Raw genomic sequence first — 19,630 nt, 5'->3', positions numbered from 1 at the left:
ACTGCTGACCTTGTGCTAATCCTACAGGGTCATACCAGGAGTTCTCTTAGATTATGGTGTTGTTAATAAAAAAATCAAATTGTTTTTGAAGCTGTAACTTTTAGGGTCACACATGAATAATGCTAAACCTTTTCCTTCCTAAAAGAAAAATACTATTTACGATGTTAGAGTCCTCTCCAACAGTATCTCATAATCACTGGCTGTATTTTTATTTACCGCAGATAAGACATCAAAATCTGTCACCATAAATAATACTTTTCAGTTGTAAATTTGATGGCACAGTCCAACAAAAATATAAACTTATTTAACATATTTAGACTCCATATTTATTGCTCTTTGTCCTCCTTTAGGCCTTGTAGAGTGTGATTATTTAAAAACGAGAGTTTTGTGCTCTGAAATACCATACTTCCCTTTGTGCTCCTCAAATAATTTCCTGAGTTCCTCCATGTAGTTCTGATGCAGCGTCTCAATCTGCTCTGAGGTTGGGTTCAAAGTTTGATGAACGGGAATTGGACGGCCCACTGTAAAAATAGAGAACACATCATACATGAGGAACCAAACCCACTCCACCACGGATGGCTATCTCTCATGGATGACTCTGGAAAGATCTGCTAATCAGCATCCATCCAGGCCTCCTCATTTCATCTTTTCTTTATTCTACTGGCTGCCTGCAGTGGTCAGACCATCCCAACTGGTAACAAGACTCTTCCTTCTCAGTAGACAGTCATCTGTCAGCGCCCTGGAGGCTTTGACTTTGAATCAAACGAGCTACTGTGCTGATGGCAGCTATGAGCAATATGGATGTAGCTGGGTGTCCACATCCCTAATCTGCTCCCATGGGCACAGCTGGCAGTCAGACCATAGTAGTTTATTATTAATGACTATGCAATCCTTGAATCATGTGACATCAGGCCTCCACACCGACTCTTTTTGCGTCTTTCTAAATAATGAAATATGCGGATCTATGTGTGTTTCCACAGCTAAGGACTGGTACAAAGGAAATACAGACTCTTGAGGATTTCACTGTAATCATAAAAATCTGAAAAGTCAGTTAAAAGCCTTAATATAAGAATTACAAAAAACTATGAAACATTCAATCATTCAATGGACTCCTAGACAGTATTTTTTCCCCTTTTAATTTTATTTATCTTGTGGTTTTTGAGAATATACAATGCATTTGTTGTTGATAGGTGCCATCGAGTCGGTACTGACCCACAGCAACCTTACGCACAGCAGAACAAAACACTGCCCGATCCTGGGCCAACCTCACTACTGTTGCCACGCTTGAGTCCATCGATGCTGCCACTTGGCCAATCCATCTCGCTGGGGATCTTCCTCTTTTTCGCTGACCCTCCACCTTACCAAACATGATTTCCTTCTGCAACGACTGGTCTCTCCTGACAATATGTCTGAAGTATGATAGACGAAATTTGACCATCTTGGCCTCCAAGGAGCACTCTGGCTGCACTTCTTCCACAATGGATCTATTGGTTCTTTTGGCAGCCCATGGCACTTTCAATATTCTCCTCCAACACCATAACTGAAAAGCATCAATCCTTCTACAGTCTTCCTTATTCACTGTCCAGCTTTTGCATGCATATGAGGTTATCGAAAATACCATGGCTTGGGTCAGGCACACATGAGTACTCAAGCTGACATCTTTGCTCTTCAACACTTTAAAGATGTCTTGTGCAACAGATTTGCCTAATACAATACGTCATTTGATTTCTTGACTGCTGCTTCCCTGAGTGTTGATAGTTGATCCAAGAAGAATGAAAGAATGAAATCCTTGACAACTTCAATCTTTTCTCCATTGATAAAAATGTTATTTATTGGTCTAGTGGTGAGGATTTTTGTTTTCTTTACATTGAGATGTAATCCATACTGAAGGCTGTGCTCTTTAATCTTCATCAGTGAATGTTTTTTAAGTCCTCTTCACTTTCAGCAAGCAAGGCTGTATCATCTGCATATTGCAGGTTGTTAATGAGTCTTCCTCCAATCCTGATACCACGTTTTTATTCATAGAACCCAGGTTCTCGGATTATCTGCTCAGCATACAGGTTAAATAAGTATGGTGAAAGAATACAACCTTGTCACACATCTTTCTTAATTTTAAACCATTCAGTGTTCCCATGTTCTGTTCGAACAACTGCCTCTTGTTCCAGGTACAGATTCCTCACGAGTACAATTAAGTATCCCGGAATACTCATACTTCACAATGTTGTTCATAGCTTGTCATGATCCACACAATCGAAAGCCTTTGCGTAGTCAATAAAGCACAGGTAAACATCTCAGGAAGTTTTCTGTCAATGTATGCTTGCAGCCGTTTCTGTATTACCTTTAGTAAAACTTCACTCACATTGAATGGTGTAGAAAGCATTAAAAGAAGATGGAAGGAATACAGAGTTACTGTACAAAAAGAAATGGTTGATGTTCAACCATTTCAAGAGGTAGCCTATGATCAAGCGCCAATGATACTAAAGCAAGAACTTCAAGGTGTGCTAAAGGAATTGGCAAAGAACAAGACTCCAGGAATTAATGGAATACACATTGAAATCTTTCAACAAACTGATGGGGAGGCACTCACTCCTCTATGCCAAGAAATCCATATTTGTGCCCATTCCAAAGAGAAGAGACCCAATAGAATGAAAAATCAGCAGACAATATCACTAATATCACATGCAAAAAAATTTTTTCTAAAGAAAATTCAAAGACAGTTGCAGCAGTACACTGACACTGAACTGACAGACGTTCAAGCCGAATTCTGACGAGAATCATGGTTGATCTCAGATGGATCTTAGCTGAAAGCAGAGAATACCAGACAGATGTTAACCTGTGCTTTATTGACTATGCAAAGACTTTTGATTGTGTGGATCATGACAAGCTATGGACAACATTGTGGAGAATGAGTATTCCGGAACACTTAATTGTGCTCATGAGGAATCTATACGTAGGTCAAGAGGCAGTTGTTCGAATGGAACAAGGGGACACTGGATGGTTTAAAATTAAGAAAGGCATGTGTCAGGGTTATAGTCTTTCACCATACTTGTTCAACCTGCATAATGAACAAATAGTTCAAGAAACTGGATTATATGCAGAAAAACATGGCATCAGGATTGAAGGAGGACTCATTAACAACCTGCGATATGCAGATGATATAACCTTGCTTGCTGAAAACAAAGGGGATTTAAAATACTTACTGATGAAGATCAAAGACTGCAATCTTTGGTTTGGATTGCACCTCAATGTAAAGAAAACAAAAATTCTTACCACTTTACAAAAGATAAATGGAGAAAAGAGAGAAGTTGTCAAAGACTTCATTTTGCTTGGATCAACCATCAACCCTCATAGAAGGAGCAGTCAAGAAATCCAAGGACGTATATTACACTAGATAAATCTACTGCACAAGGCCTCTTTAAAGTATTGAAGAGCAAAGGTCACTTTGAGAACACCACAGAAGAACTTATGCATTTGAGTTATGGTGCCTGAGGAGAATATTAAAAATACCATCAACCACCAGAAGAACAAACAAATCTGTGTTGAAAGTAGTACAGCCTCAATGCTCCTTAGAAGCCAGGATGCCCAGACTTTGTCTTTCATAACTTGGTCATATTATCAGGAGGGACCAGTCCCTGGAGAAGGACATCATGCATGCACAGTCAATAAAATACAGGCAAACATCTCTCTGGTATTCTCTGTTTCCAGCCAAGATGCATCTGACATCAGCTATTATACCTTTAATTTCACAGCTTCTCCTAAATCTGGTTTACATTTCTGGCAGTTCTCCATTGATGTACTGTTACAACTGTTTTTTGAATTATTTTCAGCAAAATTTTACTTATTTATAAACTTTAATGATACTGTTTGATAATTTCCATGTTCTGTTGGATCACCTTGCTTTGGAAAGGACACCATATGTATAGATCTCTTCCAGTTAGCTGGCCAGGTGACTGTCTTACAAATTTCTTGGCAAGAATAAGTGAATACTTCCAGTGTTGCATCCATTTATAAAGAACATTTCAGTTGGTTACTTGAGCCTTGTTTTTCACCAATGTCTCCAGTGTAGCTTGGACTTCTTATCTCAGTATCATCTTTTCTTGACCATATGACACCTTCTAAAACGTTTGCATTTGATCAGCTCTTGTTGGTACAATGACACTGTATATTCCTTCCATAACCTTTTGATGCTTCCTGCTTTGTTCAGTTGTTTACCCACAGAATTCTTCAATACTGCAACTCAAGGATTGAATTTTTTCATTAGTTCTTTTGAATTGAGAAATACAGAGTGTTTCTTCTCTTTTGTTTTTTAAGTCCAGGTCTTTGCACAGTTCAACATAATAATTTAATTTGTGTTCTTCCTGAGTCGCCCTTTGAAAGTTTCTGTTCAGCTATGATTGGGGGGCGGGGGGCTCCCAATGCATATATAAGTTATGCATACACTACACTGCAGTCTATTAAGTGGGCAATAACATTATGATACTCAGCTATTTTACTTCATCATTTCTTCCATTTGTTAATGAACAAAGAACAAACATGTTGTGCGATGACATCCAGGACATAATATAGCAAAAAAGCAAACTTAAAAGACAAGAAGAGTCCTGGTGTGGTGCTGTAAGATAAAGACTGGACTGCTAACTGCAAGGTTGGAGGTTCAAAACTACCAGTAGCTCCTCAGAGACCATATTCAGGATCATCTGACTCAATGGCATTTAACAACAAGAAAAAGACCAAAATGGATGTCAGTAGAGACTCTAAAATTTACTCTTGACCATAGAGTAACTAAAGTGAACTGTTCTGGGGAGTACTGTGTATTCTTTCAATGTTTTATTGTGAATTATGTGCTAGTTTACATGGGAGAACATTAGCTTTACATTCATCCTATCATATATCATTTCATTGCCATGGTTACAATCCTCTCCATGCATCATCAACCAACTAAAGAGTTCACCCTGCAAACCTGCCCCCCTGTCATCAGCACACAACCCCTCTCCCTCTCTGGGTCTAGAGTTCCCAGCTGCTCCATGTTTCCACATCATCGTCTCTGCCTCCATCTCTGGAGTCACTGCTTCTCTGGGTAAGGTCCTGCATTCCGCTCTTCTCCCTTGATGGTCCCAGGGACCTCCGCTCCTAGACTGCAAAGTCAACCACTCCCCTCCTTTTGCTACAAAATGTCTACCTTTAAATTTCCAACCCTCACAGTCAGTCCTGATTGCAATCATTCACTATTGTACCACAAGAGTCCTATCCTCATCTCCTTTCATTTCATTAGCTCCGCCCAGAGAGACTGGATACTGCTCAGTGGAGATTCTACCTTCTTCCACGCCCTCTGGATCTAGGCTCCCTCTTGAAAGCTTGTAAGCCAGTTACTTCTTGCCTTTGTAGCATCCCCATTTTGGGTAGCCAATGTCCAAGTTGCCCATCTCTGTCTTCTCTGTGTATGGAAGGGGTGGGAATGATCCTTGCTGTAAAGATTTGTTCCCTCTTTTGAGTTACTGCATCCCTAGGTGTAGGTCAAGTTCATCAAATTGTATCAGATTATTCTTTTTTCCTCTTCTTTCTTCTTCTAATTGAGTACTGATCATCCAGTCATTGAAGCCATTGAAGTATTATTATCCACAAGTTTGGGTGTTCTTATGCATATGCCCTCTCTTCTTATCAGCTGGATGCTTCACTCTCCACTCTAGTCCTCTGTGGCTATGTCACAGACTCTGGGCCCAGGAGTCCCCAAGTCTTGCCATACTATTGGTGAACCAGGTCTCCACCTGGGTTCACAGGAGTCTATGGAACGTGGTAGGGCTTAGCTCGCAGAGTACTGTACATCACAAGGTGATGTCCAAGCCAAAAATTGTATTATTCCTCGATAAACCTCTTTGCTTGTTTGCTGGCATGAAAGACCGAATGAAGCGAATGGTTCTGTACTGACTTACTATAAATCAAGAGCATCAAGTTCCTGAGGCCCTAAAAGACCCGAAATCCCTCTTTCCACAAAAAAATACTTTACTACTAAAGACGTTTACAACAGAAGATGAAGTTAGTTGAAAATTGCTGTAGAATTCTTTTTGCAACACATAGAGGAAACAGCTGCATGGACCTGCTCTTGGAAATAGCATTTCTTGCCCTGGACAAATCAGTCGACGTTTCCTTGGCATGGCAGAGCCATCAGGAAGCACGGCTTCGGTCTATGTTCTGCTGCTTTTGACAGCTGGCTCTCTCATCTGTTCCATTTTCCAAGTTCCAGCCAACAATTCAAGATTCGTCACCCACTACTTCCTTACACAGCAGTCTTTTGCTCCAGTTTCTATGGTGAGGCACTGCATTTACCCAAGATGAGGAATGAGCAGCTTTTGGCCCTATGTGTCAGCAGAAAAACTGTGCTCCACAGAATTCTCAATGGCTGTGATAGCTCACAAATAGATATCCAATCTTTCTTTGTAGGCAATTCTGGGTGGTTTTAAAGAGCCAGCTTTTCAGTTAGTGGGAGAGTGCTACTCATTTGTGCCACTCTGTGTCCTTTCAAATATGATGACAGGTACTTGTATACCTTCCATCTAGACTTACCATTTGTTAACACTTTACAACCTTGGATCTCTTTTTATCCTTATGTTTAGTTTGGTAGAACTATTTGAAAGTAAGTTATATATATATAATGACTCAATATTTCAGAATGTATTACGTAAGAAGAAGAACACTATTTTACAGAATTAGAATACAATTATCATACTCAAGGAGTCCTGGTGTGGCACTGTGGGTTAATGCGCTAGACAGCAAAGTCATTTGAACTGCAAGGTCAGAGGTTCAAACTCACCAGCTGCTCTTTGGAAACCCTAAACAGGATGGCTATGGGTCAGAAACAACCAAATGTCGACTCGACGGCACATAACAACAACACCATACCCAAGAGATTTAACATCCATGAGAATTATTTTGTATTTAATTGTATTCAAACTTTATGATTGTCCAAATACTATCCTTAATCACTGCTCTTCCTACCAGCCCCTAGCAGCTGTTGCATGTCTCTATGCAGCTCTTCCTTGGTCTGCCCATCCTGAACAGATACTTTCTGAAGAGTCCAAGGCAGTTGTTTTATACCAGTTCCCGCCATCTGAACTTGCCTGATGATTTCCTCATGATTTTACTTCAGATTCACATTTTGGCAAGAATACTCACTCAGGCAAACTGAACACATTGGAGACTCTCAGCAACGGTAAGAGGACAGCCGTCAGCTCTGTATACCAGCCCACATTCACCCACCACTTGGAGCTTATGGAATACTGCCCTGAATTTTATATCACATAATCCTCTGGTAGCATATCTCACGGTCAGCTGTTCCGCGGGAGAAAGATGAGGCGTTCTGCTCTTGTAAAGATTTATAGCCTCAGAAATCCTGTACAGGGTCACTATGAGTCGGAACCAACTCCACAGCACATCACAACAACAATCCACAGTACAACCCTGGTGAGTCAAGTCCGATTCTACCATATCCTCTAGAACAAAGTAGAACTGCCCCGTAAGACTTCCAAGGTTGTAATCTTTATAAAAGCAGAATGCCTCAAAACATCAACGGCAGTCCCACTGACTACTACAAGAACAAGCAAGCTGTTTGCCCAGGAGCCATCAAAGCAAGGTCAGGTCCCCTCAGAGCAAACTCCCTTCCAAGACTAAGACTCAAGGGGAATACACGAGCAGGCGTGTGGTCTGGCTGGTGACCATGTTGATCACCAACACGGCGAATTAGGGGGAAAACAGCAATGAAGTTGTGAGCTAAGTCCAATCACGTTCAATAGACTCCAGTGAAGCCAGGTTGAGATCTGGTTGGACAACAGTATGGCAAGACCTGGGGGGGAGGAGGGGGATTCCTGGGCCCAGAGTGGAGAGTGAAGCATCCAGCTAATATGAAGTGAGGGGAGATGCACAAGAACACCCATATTTGCAGTACAGTATCCACTTGACCTGGCTTCAATAGCTAGATGATCAGAGCTCAACTAGAAGAAGAAAGAAGAGGGGGAAAAAAAGAGTAATCTGCTACAATCTGATGAACTTGATCTATACTTATGGCTGTAGTAGCTCAAAAGAGGGAATAAATCTTTACAGCGAGGATCATTCTCAACCCTTCTTTACATAGGGTTGACAGGGATGGGTAACTTAGACATTGGCTGCCCAAAATGGGGGTGCTACCAACGCAAGAAGTGATTGGCTTACAAGCTTTCAAGAGGGAGCCTAGTTCCAGAGGGTAAGGCGGAAGGTGGACTCTCTACTGCATCATTTCCAATCTGTTGGGACGGGGCTGTTGAAAGGAGATGGGGATAAGAATCTTGTGGTACAATAGTGAATCATTGCTATCAGGACTGACTGTGAGGGTTGGAAATGTAAAGGTAGATGTTTTGTAGCAAAAGGAGGGGAGTCGTTGACTTTGCAGTCCAGGAGCGGAGGTCCCTGGGATCATGAAGGGAGAAGAGTGGAGTGAGGGACCCTACCCAGAGAAGCAGTGATGCCAGAGATGGAGGAACAGACGATGATGTGGAGAGATGGCGTGCTGGGGACTCTGGAGTCAGGGAGAGAGAGGGGCTGTGTGCTGATGGCTGGGGGGCAGACTTGCAGGGTATATATACCCTTTGGTTGGTTGATGATGCATGGAGGGGATTGTAATAATTTCAGTGAAACGAAGTACGATAGGATGAATGTAAAGCTGGTGTTCTCCCATGTAAACTATCACATAATTCACAATAAAAAGTTAAAAAAAAAATGAACTCGGTGGTGCCTAGCTACTACTACCAACTACTCTGAAATGGATTACATTAGAAGGTCCTAGAGAGAGGGGTAAGTATGAGTTGGAACCAATTCAATGGCACCTCGATAAAAAGAAAGCAAAAATCCTCACCACTGGACCAATAAATATTATGATAAATGAAGGAAAGACTGAAGTGGTCAAAGGCTTCATTTTGCTTAGATTCACCATCAACACTTACGGAAACAGTAGTCAAGGAACCTAATGGCATATTGCATTAGACAAATCTGCTGCACAAGACATCTTTAAAGTGTTCAAAATTAAAAAGATCAGGTTTATTGGTCAGATAAAGACTGATGGAACCCCAAAATGTGACCCTTGGTAAACCTTCATGTCTGGAACTGAACTACTCCCATGGCTCAGTTTCCAGCCACAGGTATATAGGATGACAACAACACTAGTGAGGTCTGCACACCATAGAAGGGTCAACCATTCTAGATTAAAGGGCAACGTTTACCTAAGGGCAAATTCAGAAAAGTTGGGAAAGAAGAAGGAATGGAAACAAGAAACATAAAAGGTAATCCTAGAGATGAAATGAAGTGTATGATTTGTTTAATGTAAAACCAATTATCTGCTTGGTCACCTTTTTGGTCACCTTTCAGATCTGGAATTCAACTCACCCTTGTGGCTCAACTTGTAGTAGATAGAGGGGACAACAGCACTAGTAAAGTCTACCCACCATGGAATGGTCAACCATTCAAGATCAAAAGGGCACCATTTACTCGAGGACAAAATTCAGAAGGGTTAGCAAAGAAGGTGGAATGGAAGCAAGAATCACAGGAAGGAAGTGGGATAGCTGATGTTACATGGAAGGGATTGTAATCATTGAAATGAAATGCAGTATACGATTTGTTGGAAGTAAAACTAATGATCTCCTCTGTAAACCTTCACTCAATTTAAAACACAATGTTAAAAAGAAAAAAAGCAGACTGCCGTATCTTTCTTCCATGTAGTGGTTGGTAGACCTTAAGTTAACAGCCAGGTGTTTAGCCACTGCACTACCAAGGTTCCTTTGAGAGAAGGTTGTTGTTGTTAAGTGCCATTGAGTCAGTTCCTACTCATAGTGACACTGTATAGCACAAAGATTTATAGCCTCGGAAACACTATACAGGGTCATAGGAGTTGGAACTGACTCCACAGTACAGAACAGCCACCACCATCACTATTCCAAGGAATGGGGCTGGTGGGTTTGAACTGCCGACCCTGCGGTTAGCAGTCCAGAAATAGGGCAGTGATTATTATCTCCTCTTCACAGCTGTAAAATGGGAGACTCAGCAAACATGACTGAGATATCCAAAGTCACTCAGGCCTCAAACCAATGCCACCACCTCCAATAAGCCTCACGAATGCTTAATAATGCCTTCTTAATGTTACTATTGGAGTCCTGGGGTGGCATTGTGGGTTAATGCGCTGGGCTGCAAAGTTAGTTTGAACCACAAGATTGGAGGTTCAAGCTCACCAGCCACTCCTCAGAAACCCTACACAGGGTCACTTTGGGTTGGAACTGACTTGATGGCACTTAACAACAACAAAAAATGTTATTATTAGTTTGTATATCTGGTGCCTAAACATTAGCCAATATTGGTCATGCTAGGCTGATAGTTGGGAAGAACCAATTCTTTTCTTTTTCTTGTTGCAAAAAATACACATTACACAACATTTGCCAGTTGGATGTTTTTCTGGGGTACAATTTAGAGATCACTGTTATTGTCATTAAATGCTGTCATGTTGGTTCATAGCCAACCCTATATTCAGTTTATGAGGTGTAGCTGAGGGGTTTGAACTGTTACCCCTACAGTTAGCAGTCCAGTGCTTATCCTACAGTGCCAGGATTCGGAAGTTTAGTAATATAAAAATCACTTTCTTGATGACATTGTTTATATGAGGGTGAGTCACAAATTATCTGCACCCTGGCTGTAGAATTTACTTTCATCAACTTTTAGAAAAGACACATAAATCATTTTTGACATAATCTCCTTGCTTTTCAATACATTTTGTCCATCTGTCAACAAGCTTTCATATTCCCTTATTAAAAAATGTTTTAGGCTAAGCTCTGAGCCACACATGCACTGCTGTCTTCATGTCTTCATCAGAGGTGAATCTTCATCCTTAAAGGGATGCTTTCAGGGGTCCAAACAGGTGAAAGGCCTATGGAGCAAGATCAGGACTGAAGAGAGGATGCTTTAACACTTCAAGGCTAAGTTTCTGCAGAGTGTCCACAGTGTGGGCAGAGGTGTGTGGTTGTGCATTGTCATGCAAGATCATAGCGCCCTTGGATGGCAGTCCTCTGAGTTTAATCTGAAGTCTAGGCTTCAGTTGTTCAGTGAGCATCTCACTGTAACAAGCACTGTTGATTGTTGAACCTTTTTCCTGGTAGTGTTCCAATACTGGCCCTTGAGAATCCCAGAAAACTATAAGGATCAGTTTTCCAGATGATGGTTGACTTTTGAACTTGTTCTTGGGAGACAACTGGGGATGTTTTTATTCCACACTCTGCTGTTTACTCTCAGGCTCTCCATTTTTTTTAAAGAAATTTTTACCTTCCTTTGAGTGTTAGTCCAATTTTATTTGTAGACGTCCAAACATTTCTGTTTATGAGTTGTTTCAGTACCCATCTTGCATAAACTTTTCGAAACCCCAGTCGGTCATGGATTGTTTCATAGGCAAAGACAAATGGTTTCCCACATAATCCACTGTCACTCATCTATTTGACAGAATCATTTCACGTGCACGCTCAACGTTGTCATCAGCCATGGATGTGGATGGGCGTTTTAATATAACCACAGTGCGGATAATTTTTGACTACCCCCCATATTTCCTCAGCACTACATTAAGAATAAAAATGGAATCAACATTTCTATCACATCCATAAGCAGAAGACAGGCTCAGGAGTTAACAGGAAGTCAGTGAATCTTAAGGTAAGAAGAGATGGGATGGGAGCCCATTCTGTGTTACATTCAAACCTGACAATCCTGTCATCACAGTGATCTCACACTGGGGGAAGGGAAAACTCTTCTTTAGAGTTAGATACCAACTAATAAGTGTAGAAGGAATGCTAGGGTTAGGAAACTGCCAGTTTGTAAACACATCTGTAATAACTGATTGTTGGTTGTGTGCGGTTGAGTCAATTCCAACTCATAGTGACCCTTTATAGGGTTTCTGAGGCTGTAAATCTTTATGGGAACAGAAAGCTTCATCTTTTGTCTGTGAAGCGACTGGTAGATTTGAACTACTGACCTGGTGGTTATTAGCCCAATTTATAATCCACTAAGCCATGAAGTGGACTGAAACAATTTCCTCTCACTCTGAATCTTTAAGAGAAGCATGTTAGACACGACCAAGAGTTGTACTTGTCTTAACATTTGCAACCATCTTGGATTCAGTAATTCCACTGACTCATTTCTATCAGCAACCAACCAGGCTGTATCCAACGACAAATCGCTTCTTCAAAAATGCTTAACCCAACCAGAGAGTGACTGCAGTCACTGAACTCAACACAACACACTTAGTTTCAGCATTTACAAGTTACTTTGTGTGTGCATATAAGTCTCTTTAAGACTTTAAGTTCCATTTTCTCTATATCCCCGGAAACACCAACTACAGTTACTTGGCACAAAAGAAATTTAAAAAAAAGAAAATGTTTTTCCAAAGAAATGTTGCCAGCTTATTTTGATAAATGCAATTGCAAACTTAAACTTATCTCAATATTCCTATTACATTAAATAATGAAGTCTGCCTACATTCCATCTGCATTAAATACAGCATTTAAAAACATCAGGAGACTACATACGGAATTCAAAGCTCTTATCACCTGACTGTAGTAAAATCTTATTCTAGTGAAACAGACCTTTAAAAAAAAAGGCCACATTTAAATGTCATTTAATGGGCTATTTATGGTAAAAACATTACTTCTAATTTCATATAAAGTATATTATTGTTGTTGTTGTTAAGAGCCATCAAGTCAGTTCCGACCCCTAGCAACCCTGTATAGGGTTTCTGAGGAGCAGCTGGTGAGCTTGAACTGACAACATTACAGATCAAACAGCTTTACAGTCTGGTGCATTAACGCACAGCGCCACACCAGGATCCCAAGTATATTGTTAAGTGTCGTTAAGTCAGTTCTGACACACAGCGACCCTACATAGGGTTTCTGAGGAGCAGCTGGTGGGTTTGAACCACTGACTTTGTAGTTAGCAGTCCAGTGCTTATCATACAGCACCACACCAGGAGTCCATATAAAGTGTAAAGTTTTAGTTAATTCTGTTATTGGCACGTTCTTTTCAGTTCACTGTTGTCTACCATTGTCGCAGGTGGGTTTGAACCACCAACCTTGTGGTTAGTGTTCAGTGCTTATCCTACAGCACCACACCAGGACCCATCCAGCTCAATAATCCCCTTCAACTTGCTCATCTCTCTTTTCTTCATTCCTCTTAAACATACAACTTTTAAAAAAATAAAATTAGTCTATGTTAGTTAGGCTACATATAAATATAGCTAGTCTGCAAATGATAGTTAAAAAGTCTTTTGAAACTGATGTCTATGTGAGCTGAATATCAATTATACAGAACTTTTCATCCATTAGTAGATGATGTAACTTTTTCATCAAAGGCGCTTTTATGTTATGATGTGGTGATACAAAAAAAATAGATTCATGATAGACAATTAGAAACTTGGTCCTGCCATCAAGTTGATATCAGCTCAGAGCAATCCTAGAGGATAAAGCAGAACTCAGACAGCTTCATCTTTTTTCTGCTGAGCAACTGGAGAGTTTGAACCACCAACTCTGTGGTTGGACATTAGCCCACTACATTAGCAGGGTTTCCTAATTAGAAACATAGATTCTAAAATTGGATTCTATCTATATCCCAGTAGCAGTCTTTCTGAAAGTAGGCAATTCTCATTCAAATGGAAAATGCAGTCCTTTCATAAAATAAAAGGCATACTCCAGCTGAAGCTCAATATATCTACAGAATTATCATTTTAGAATGTTCTTATTCAAAGCCACTTCTTTTAGATTAGCATTTCAGTCAATAACAATAAACATTGTTCAAATTGATCAAATTAGAGAATACTTTTACTCATTTAATAAGCCTTTAATCTTCAGTGTACGTACCAACAGTGTGGATAGGTTTCCTATAAGGTACAAGGCCAAAATTGTACTGGAAAACTCCTCTCGCATGAAACAGGGGCAAAGTAAACCCCACGATCTTTTTTAGCGTCTCCTGCAAAGTTCGGATCCATGAGCCTTCAGGGTTGCTTACTTGTTTAAATAGTTCATTTTCACCAAAAGAAAACACAGGGACCAAATAGGCACTGTAAATAACAAAGGGTAAGAGTAAGAATTTTAGATGAAAAAGATTTAATATTCCAGTCTAAAAGCTAGATGCTAAGGTGTCGATTCTGACTCAACAGTGACCCCATGTGTATCAGAGTAGAACTGTGATCCACTGGGTTTTCAACAGCTGATCTTCAGGAAATAGATCACCCACCAAGCCTTTGTTGAAGATGCCTCTGAGTGGACTCAAACTTCCAACCTTTCAGTTACGAGCCAAACATCCTAACTGTTTGTACCACCCACCCACAGATGCCAAGTTTCTGTATATTGATAACTTGATATTTCAAACAGTAAATCTTTTGGGAGGTATTTCAGTGTTGTCATTTATAGATTTCGATTCCATACAAAATTACAGTTTCAGGAAATTTAGTTTCAACTATAGTTTTGGCCATTGTTAGTCTGGCTAGAAATTTACACTGTGTATTTAAATTTTTGCATGCTTCCCCCCCCCCCCTCTTAAAAATCAACTTAATTTTAGAATACCACGGCAACAAGTGACTTTAGTATGGAAATCATAGCCCGTCCCTAAGAATGCAGACACCTACTTATAGTGGGGAATCCTGATGTAGCACTTTATGACAAGTACTTGACCACAAGGTTGGTTTGAATCACAAGGTCAGCTGTTCAGACTCACTAGCCACTCCTTAGACAGGGTCACTATGGGTCAGAACCAACTCAACTGCACTTAACAACATTTATATTCTAAGACACATTTGGGGGATGTCTATCTTTAACAAGAAGAAAACATTGCCATCGAAGCTGATTTCAATTCATAATGATCCTATGTTGTTGTTGTTGTTAAGTGCCATCGAGTTAGTTCCAACTCATAACCAACCTGTGTAGGGTTTCCAAGGAGCAGCTGGTGGTTCTGAACTGCCAACCTTGCAGTTCGTAGTCCAGTGCTTATACTACAGTGCCAGGTGATTGTAAAAGAATTTTGCCTCATCTTTCTGCTACACAGTACCTGGTGAGTTTGAACTGCTGACATTTTGGTTAGCAGTCCACTGTTTACCCCACTGCGTCTCCAGTGATAGAAAGTTTTTTAACTCCCTGTGTTCATTTAATAATTTCCCTGACCCAGGAAATGAAACAAAAAGCAACTTACCCATGGGTCAAAGCCATTTTAACAAATCCTTTTCGCTGGTGGATGAACAGAGTGAAGCTTCCAGGATGTGCGTACAATGATTCTTCTGCACCCCCAAGGACAATGACTGAAATGTTCCCACCTCCCTCTTTGCTCAGCACATGGGACACACTTCTCTTGGAAACTGAGACTGGCCCTTTAGTGAGAAAAACAAGTCACTCTTTTGAAAATACGATTCTTTTTCATCGTGTTCTATGGCACCTGCAAACATTTCAGAACATCTCCTGCACTGCTTACTGTCTGGAGCACTTTGTAAGTTTATCACTTCTGCACAAGCAAATCATGGTACTGTATTCTTTTACTAAGACTAACATTTGGCTGGTGACAGAACCACCACAGTTCTAAGGTTCTGGGTTATCAAATGCTAGATCCACTGTTTGTTAGGGCACATTGTGCTTTGTTCAACTCAACGGAACTCCATTCCTATCGCTTTCCATGTGACAAGAGTTGTTCAGTGTGCAACCGCATGTCTGTATGTGGTGTCCTTGGTTATTTCCTGGTGCATCTTTCCTCAGAACTGAGAAGCTAAGAGATTACTGTGACTATTATGAAAACTTAATGGCCTGTTTTCAGATATTCTCTACAGATTCATCTTTTCCAAACCTGGATTCATACTACATATGCTTCACATAGTCCAGACGTTTGACGGATACCCTACGTCACTTGCCAGCTCTCCACACGGTTCTGGAAAACATCTAATCTGACTTTGGTAAATTGTTCATTTAAGACTGCGGCAAACATGTTCAGTCTTCATGGTATGATTTCCCAGTAAAAGTAACTTTTTCTGATTACAAATTTAAGGAGCATTTAATGGAAAATACACACACACAAAAAAGATGAAAACATAAACGACTCATGAGCTACATTTCAGAAATCCTAAAACCTGGCCTACTGCCATAGAGATGATCCAAGTCACAGCGACCCTAGATAGTTTCCCATGCTGCAAAGCGTTACCAGAGCAGAAAGCCTCATCTTTCTGCCAAGGAGTGGCTGGTGGGTTTGAACTGCTGATCTTGCAGTGCTTATCTTATAGCACTGCCAGGGTTCCTTACTTTCAGTGACAGTTGCTGTTTAATGTCTACTTGTGTATCCTTTAGTTCTTGATTCTGTCAGTCATACCAGACTGTGTTAGACAAACTGTTATAAAAGACATAAAACACCTTAGCTCTTAGAGAAAATTACATGTTCATTTTTTGTGGGTTTCTATTACTAGGGGAATTGTAAAGTGATGGTAGGGTTCTGAACCGCTTTCTTATGGGAAGAGGCAGAAAGTCGTGTGTCAGAACATAGAGAATCTTGGCCAAGCCAGCTTTGAACTTGCATTGACTTCCAAGCATGCCATCAACTCTTCCACATGTGAGCAGAGGGAGAGTTGGAGGCTTCTCTTCCACAGGAAAAGAGAACCTCGAATCGCCCTTAAATCTGTAGTTTCCCATAGTTCCTTCATTGTTTCTCATCTTCTAACCTCGTTCACACCCATGGATTCAACCATGGCGTCTGTGTTCTGAGTTCTCCTAAATCCATCTGCTAGGAGACTTTCCTCCTGAGGTCCACATCTCCAACTGTCCAATGGACATCCTTACTTGGATGTCCCAAATTCCCTATTTCCAAACTCAATTCACTAAGTTCTCCTTCAGTGTTGTGTTGGTCATCTTCCAACATAACCTATCAAGGTGACCTGGCGGGCTCATCACCTATTCAGTCACCCAGTCAGAAATGCAGACTCTTCCCAGATGACTTCCTCTGTCTTAGCCATGATGGATGGCATCAATGAACTCACTCACTCATTCAAAAACATTTACTGAGCATCTGTTAACAGGCTAAGCAGTATGCTAGATACTGAGAAACTGATAATAAGATACAGTTGATGCCTTCATGCATCTGAATTAATCACTAGCTCTTACAGATCTGTCCATCAACTTTCTTTTCATACTGATCCTTTCTTTCAGGTTCTTACTGTTCACGGCTCTGTTTTAGTTTCGCTCTTATCATCCCTCCCACAGACTTGGCCATGGGTCTCCTCTACCATCACAGACTTCTGCCTGTGTTTCTGAGCTAAAGCACAATCCAACCAGACTCCTCCTTTGTTAAAAAGCACCCAGAAGTTTCCCCTTGCTTACCTGGAGGATAGCATCAATATTCTTTCCCGTAATATTTCCTAGAAGGCTGTTGTGATGTTACCCCTGCTACCTGCCCAGCCTTAACGTGTACTCAAAATAGAACATATGCTTTGAAATGTGGAATCCACTCTGGCTGACATCTGGTGAGTATGTTGTTGTTGTTAAGTGTCGTCGAGTCTGTTCCGACCCATAGTGAGCCTCTATAGAGTTTCTGAGGAGCGGCTGGTGAACTTGAACTGCCGATCTTGTGGTTCAAATCAACATTGCAGTCCAGTGTGTTAATCCACAGTGCCACACCAGGACACATCAAAATCAATCAAGAAGAATGGGGATTTGAAAGTGGAATTTCCAAGGATTAATAGCTTGGTCGCATCAAGGAGCCCTGATAGCCTCATGGCTTACAAGCTGGGCTGCAATCCATAAGGTCAGCAGCTCAATTCTGCTAGTTGCTCCACAGTAGAAAGATGAGGCTTTCTGCTGCCGTAAAGATTTACAGCCTCAGAAACCCTAAACAGGGTCACTATGGGTCAGAACCAACTTAGTGGGCCACCACCAGCATCCTCTAATCAGTGAATAATCTGGGATTCCTGGTGTGGCACTGTAGGATCAGCACTGGACTGTGAACCACAATGTTGGCAGTACAAACCCACCAGCCGCTCCTTGGACACCCTATACAGGGTTGCTGTGAGTCAGAACTCACACAATGGCACTTGACGACAACAACAGAGCCATGACATCACCAACCGCCTGTCAGTGTGTCCTACTGTGGTGGCTTGCATGTTGCTGTCATGCTAGAAGCTATGGGAAATTTGAAATTAAAAAGCTAGAAGCAATTTTAAATACCAGCAAGGTCACCTATGGTGGACAGCTTTCAGCGGAGCTTCCAGACTAAGACAGACAAAGAAGAAGGAGAGGCAGACCAATTTTGAATTGTTTGTCACTGAAAACCTTATTAATAGCAGCAGAACATTATCAGACATAGTGCCAGAAGATAAGCCCCTCAGGTGGAAGGCACTCAAAATGCAACTGGGGAAGAGTTGCCCCCTCAAATTGGAGTTGACCATAATGACATGAATGCAGCAAAACTTTTGAGACCTTCATTTGTTGATGGGACACAACTCAAAAGGAACAGAAACAGCTGTAAACATCCATTAAAAATCGGAACATGGAATATACAGTGTATGAATCTAGGAAAATCACAAGTTGTAAAAAATAAAATGGAATGCATAAAGACCTATGGAGCCCTGGTGTGGCGCTGTGGGCTAATGCGCCAGGCTGCAAAGCCATTTGAACTGTAAGGTCGGCGGTTCAATCTTACCAGCTGCTCCTTGGAAACCCTATACAGGGTCGCTATGGGTCGGAATAGACTTGACGGCACTTAACAACTTAAGAACAACAAAAACCAGTATCTTAGGCATTAGGGACCTGTAATGGAGTGGCATTGGCCATCTGATGCTGACAATCATGTGGCTGTCAGGAGCATCAAATTGCAGTGGAAATAAAACATTTAAGAGAAAAAAAAATGCAGAGGAATGGCATCACATTCATCTCAAAATCAACATTTCAAAATCTATCTTGAAGTAAAATGCTGCCTGTGATAGATAGGATAATACACTACAAGAAAGACTAGTGATGTCTTGGTTAGTAATTCAAATTTATGCTCCAACCACTGAAGCCAGTGAAGATGAAACTGAAGAATTCTACCAACTTCTTCAGTGTGAAATCGATCAAACATACATTCAAGATGCACTGATAATTTCTAGTGATTAGAATATGAAAATTATGGTCAAAGAGGTAGAATCAGTAGTTGGGAAACGTGGCCTTGGTGATAGAAATGATGCTGGAGATCGCATGAGAGAATTTTATAAGACTAGTGACTTGTTCATTGAAAATACCTTTTTTTCAAACAACATAAAAAGTGACTGTACATGTGAAGCTCACCAGATGGAATACACAGGAATCAAACTGACTGCATCTATAAGAACAGAGGGTAGAGAAGCTTACCAAAACAAGACCTGAGGCCGACTCCGTAACCGACCATCAGTTGCTCATATGTAAGTTCAGGGCAAGTAGAAAAAAATTAAGCAAGTCCACAAGAACCAAAATAAGACTTTGAACATATCCCACCAGAATTTAGAGACCATCTCAAGAACAGATTTGATGCATTAGACACACCAATGACCAAACCCAGAAGAATTATGGGATGACTTTAAGAACATCATACAGGAATAAAGTAAAAGGTCATT

General features: G+C 40.9%; 1 protein-coding gene across 1 annotated transcript in view; it reads right to left on the bottom strand.

Moving 5' to 3' along the window:
• Positions 1 to 366: 366 nt before the first annotated feature.
• MOGAT1 (monoacylglycerol O-acyltransferase 1) overlaps positions 367 to 19,630 on the bottom strand; it is a 34,545-nt gene continuing 15,281 nt past the window's right edge. The window contains exons 4-6 of the mRNA XM_006861886.1: positions 15,226 to 15,400; positions 13,899 to 14,098; positions 367 to 521 (exon numbers count right to left, since the gene is read on the bottom strand). Of these exons, the coding sequence (XP_006861948.1) occupies positions 367 to 521; positions 13,899 to 14,098; positions 15,226 to 15,400 (530 nt within the window). The remainder of the gene's footprint in view (positions 522 to 13,898; positions 14,099 to 15,225; positions 15,401 to 19,630) is intronic.

Source organism: Chrysochloris asiatica, unplaced genomic scaffold, assembly GCF_000296735.1.
Source record: "Chrysochloris asiatica unplaced genomic scaffold, ChrAsi1.0 scaffold00044, whole genome shotgun sequence".
Lineage (NCBI taxonomy): Eukaryota > Metazoa > Chordata > Mammalia > Afrosoricida > Chrysochloridae > Chrysochloris > Chrysochloris asiatica.
The sequence above is the reverse complement of the archived record's forward strand: the minus strand, read 5'-3'. Positions and strand labels throughout refer to the sequence as shown.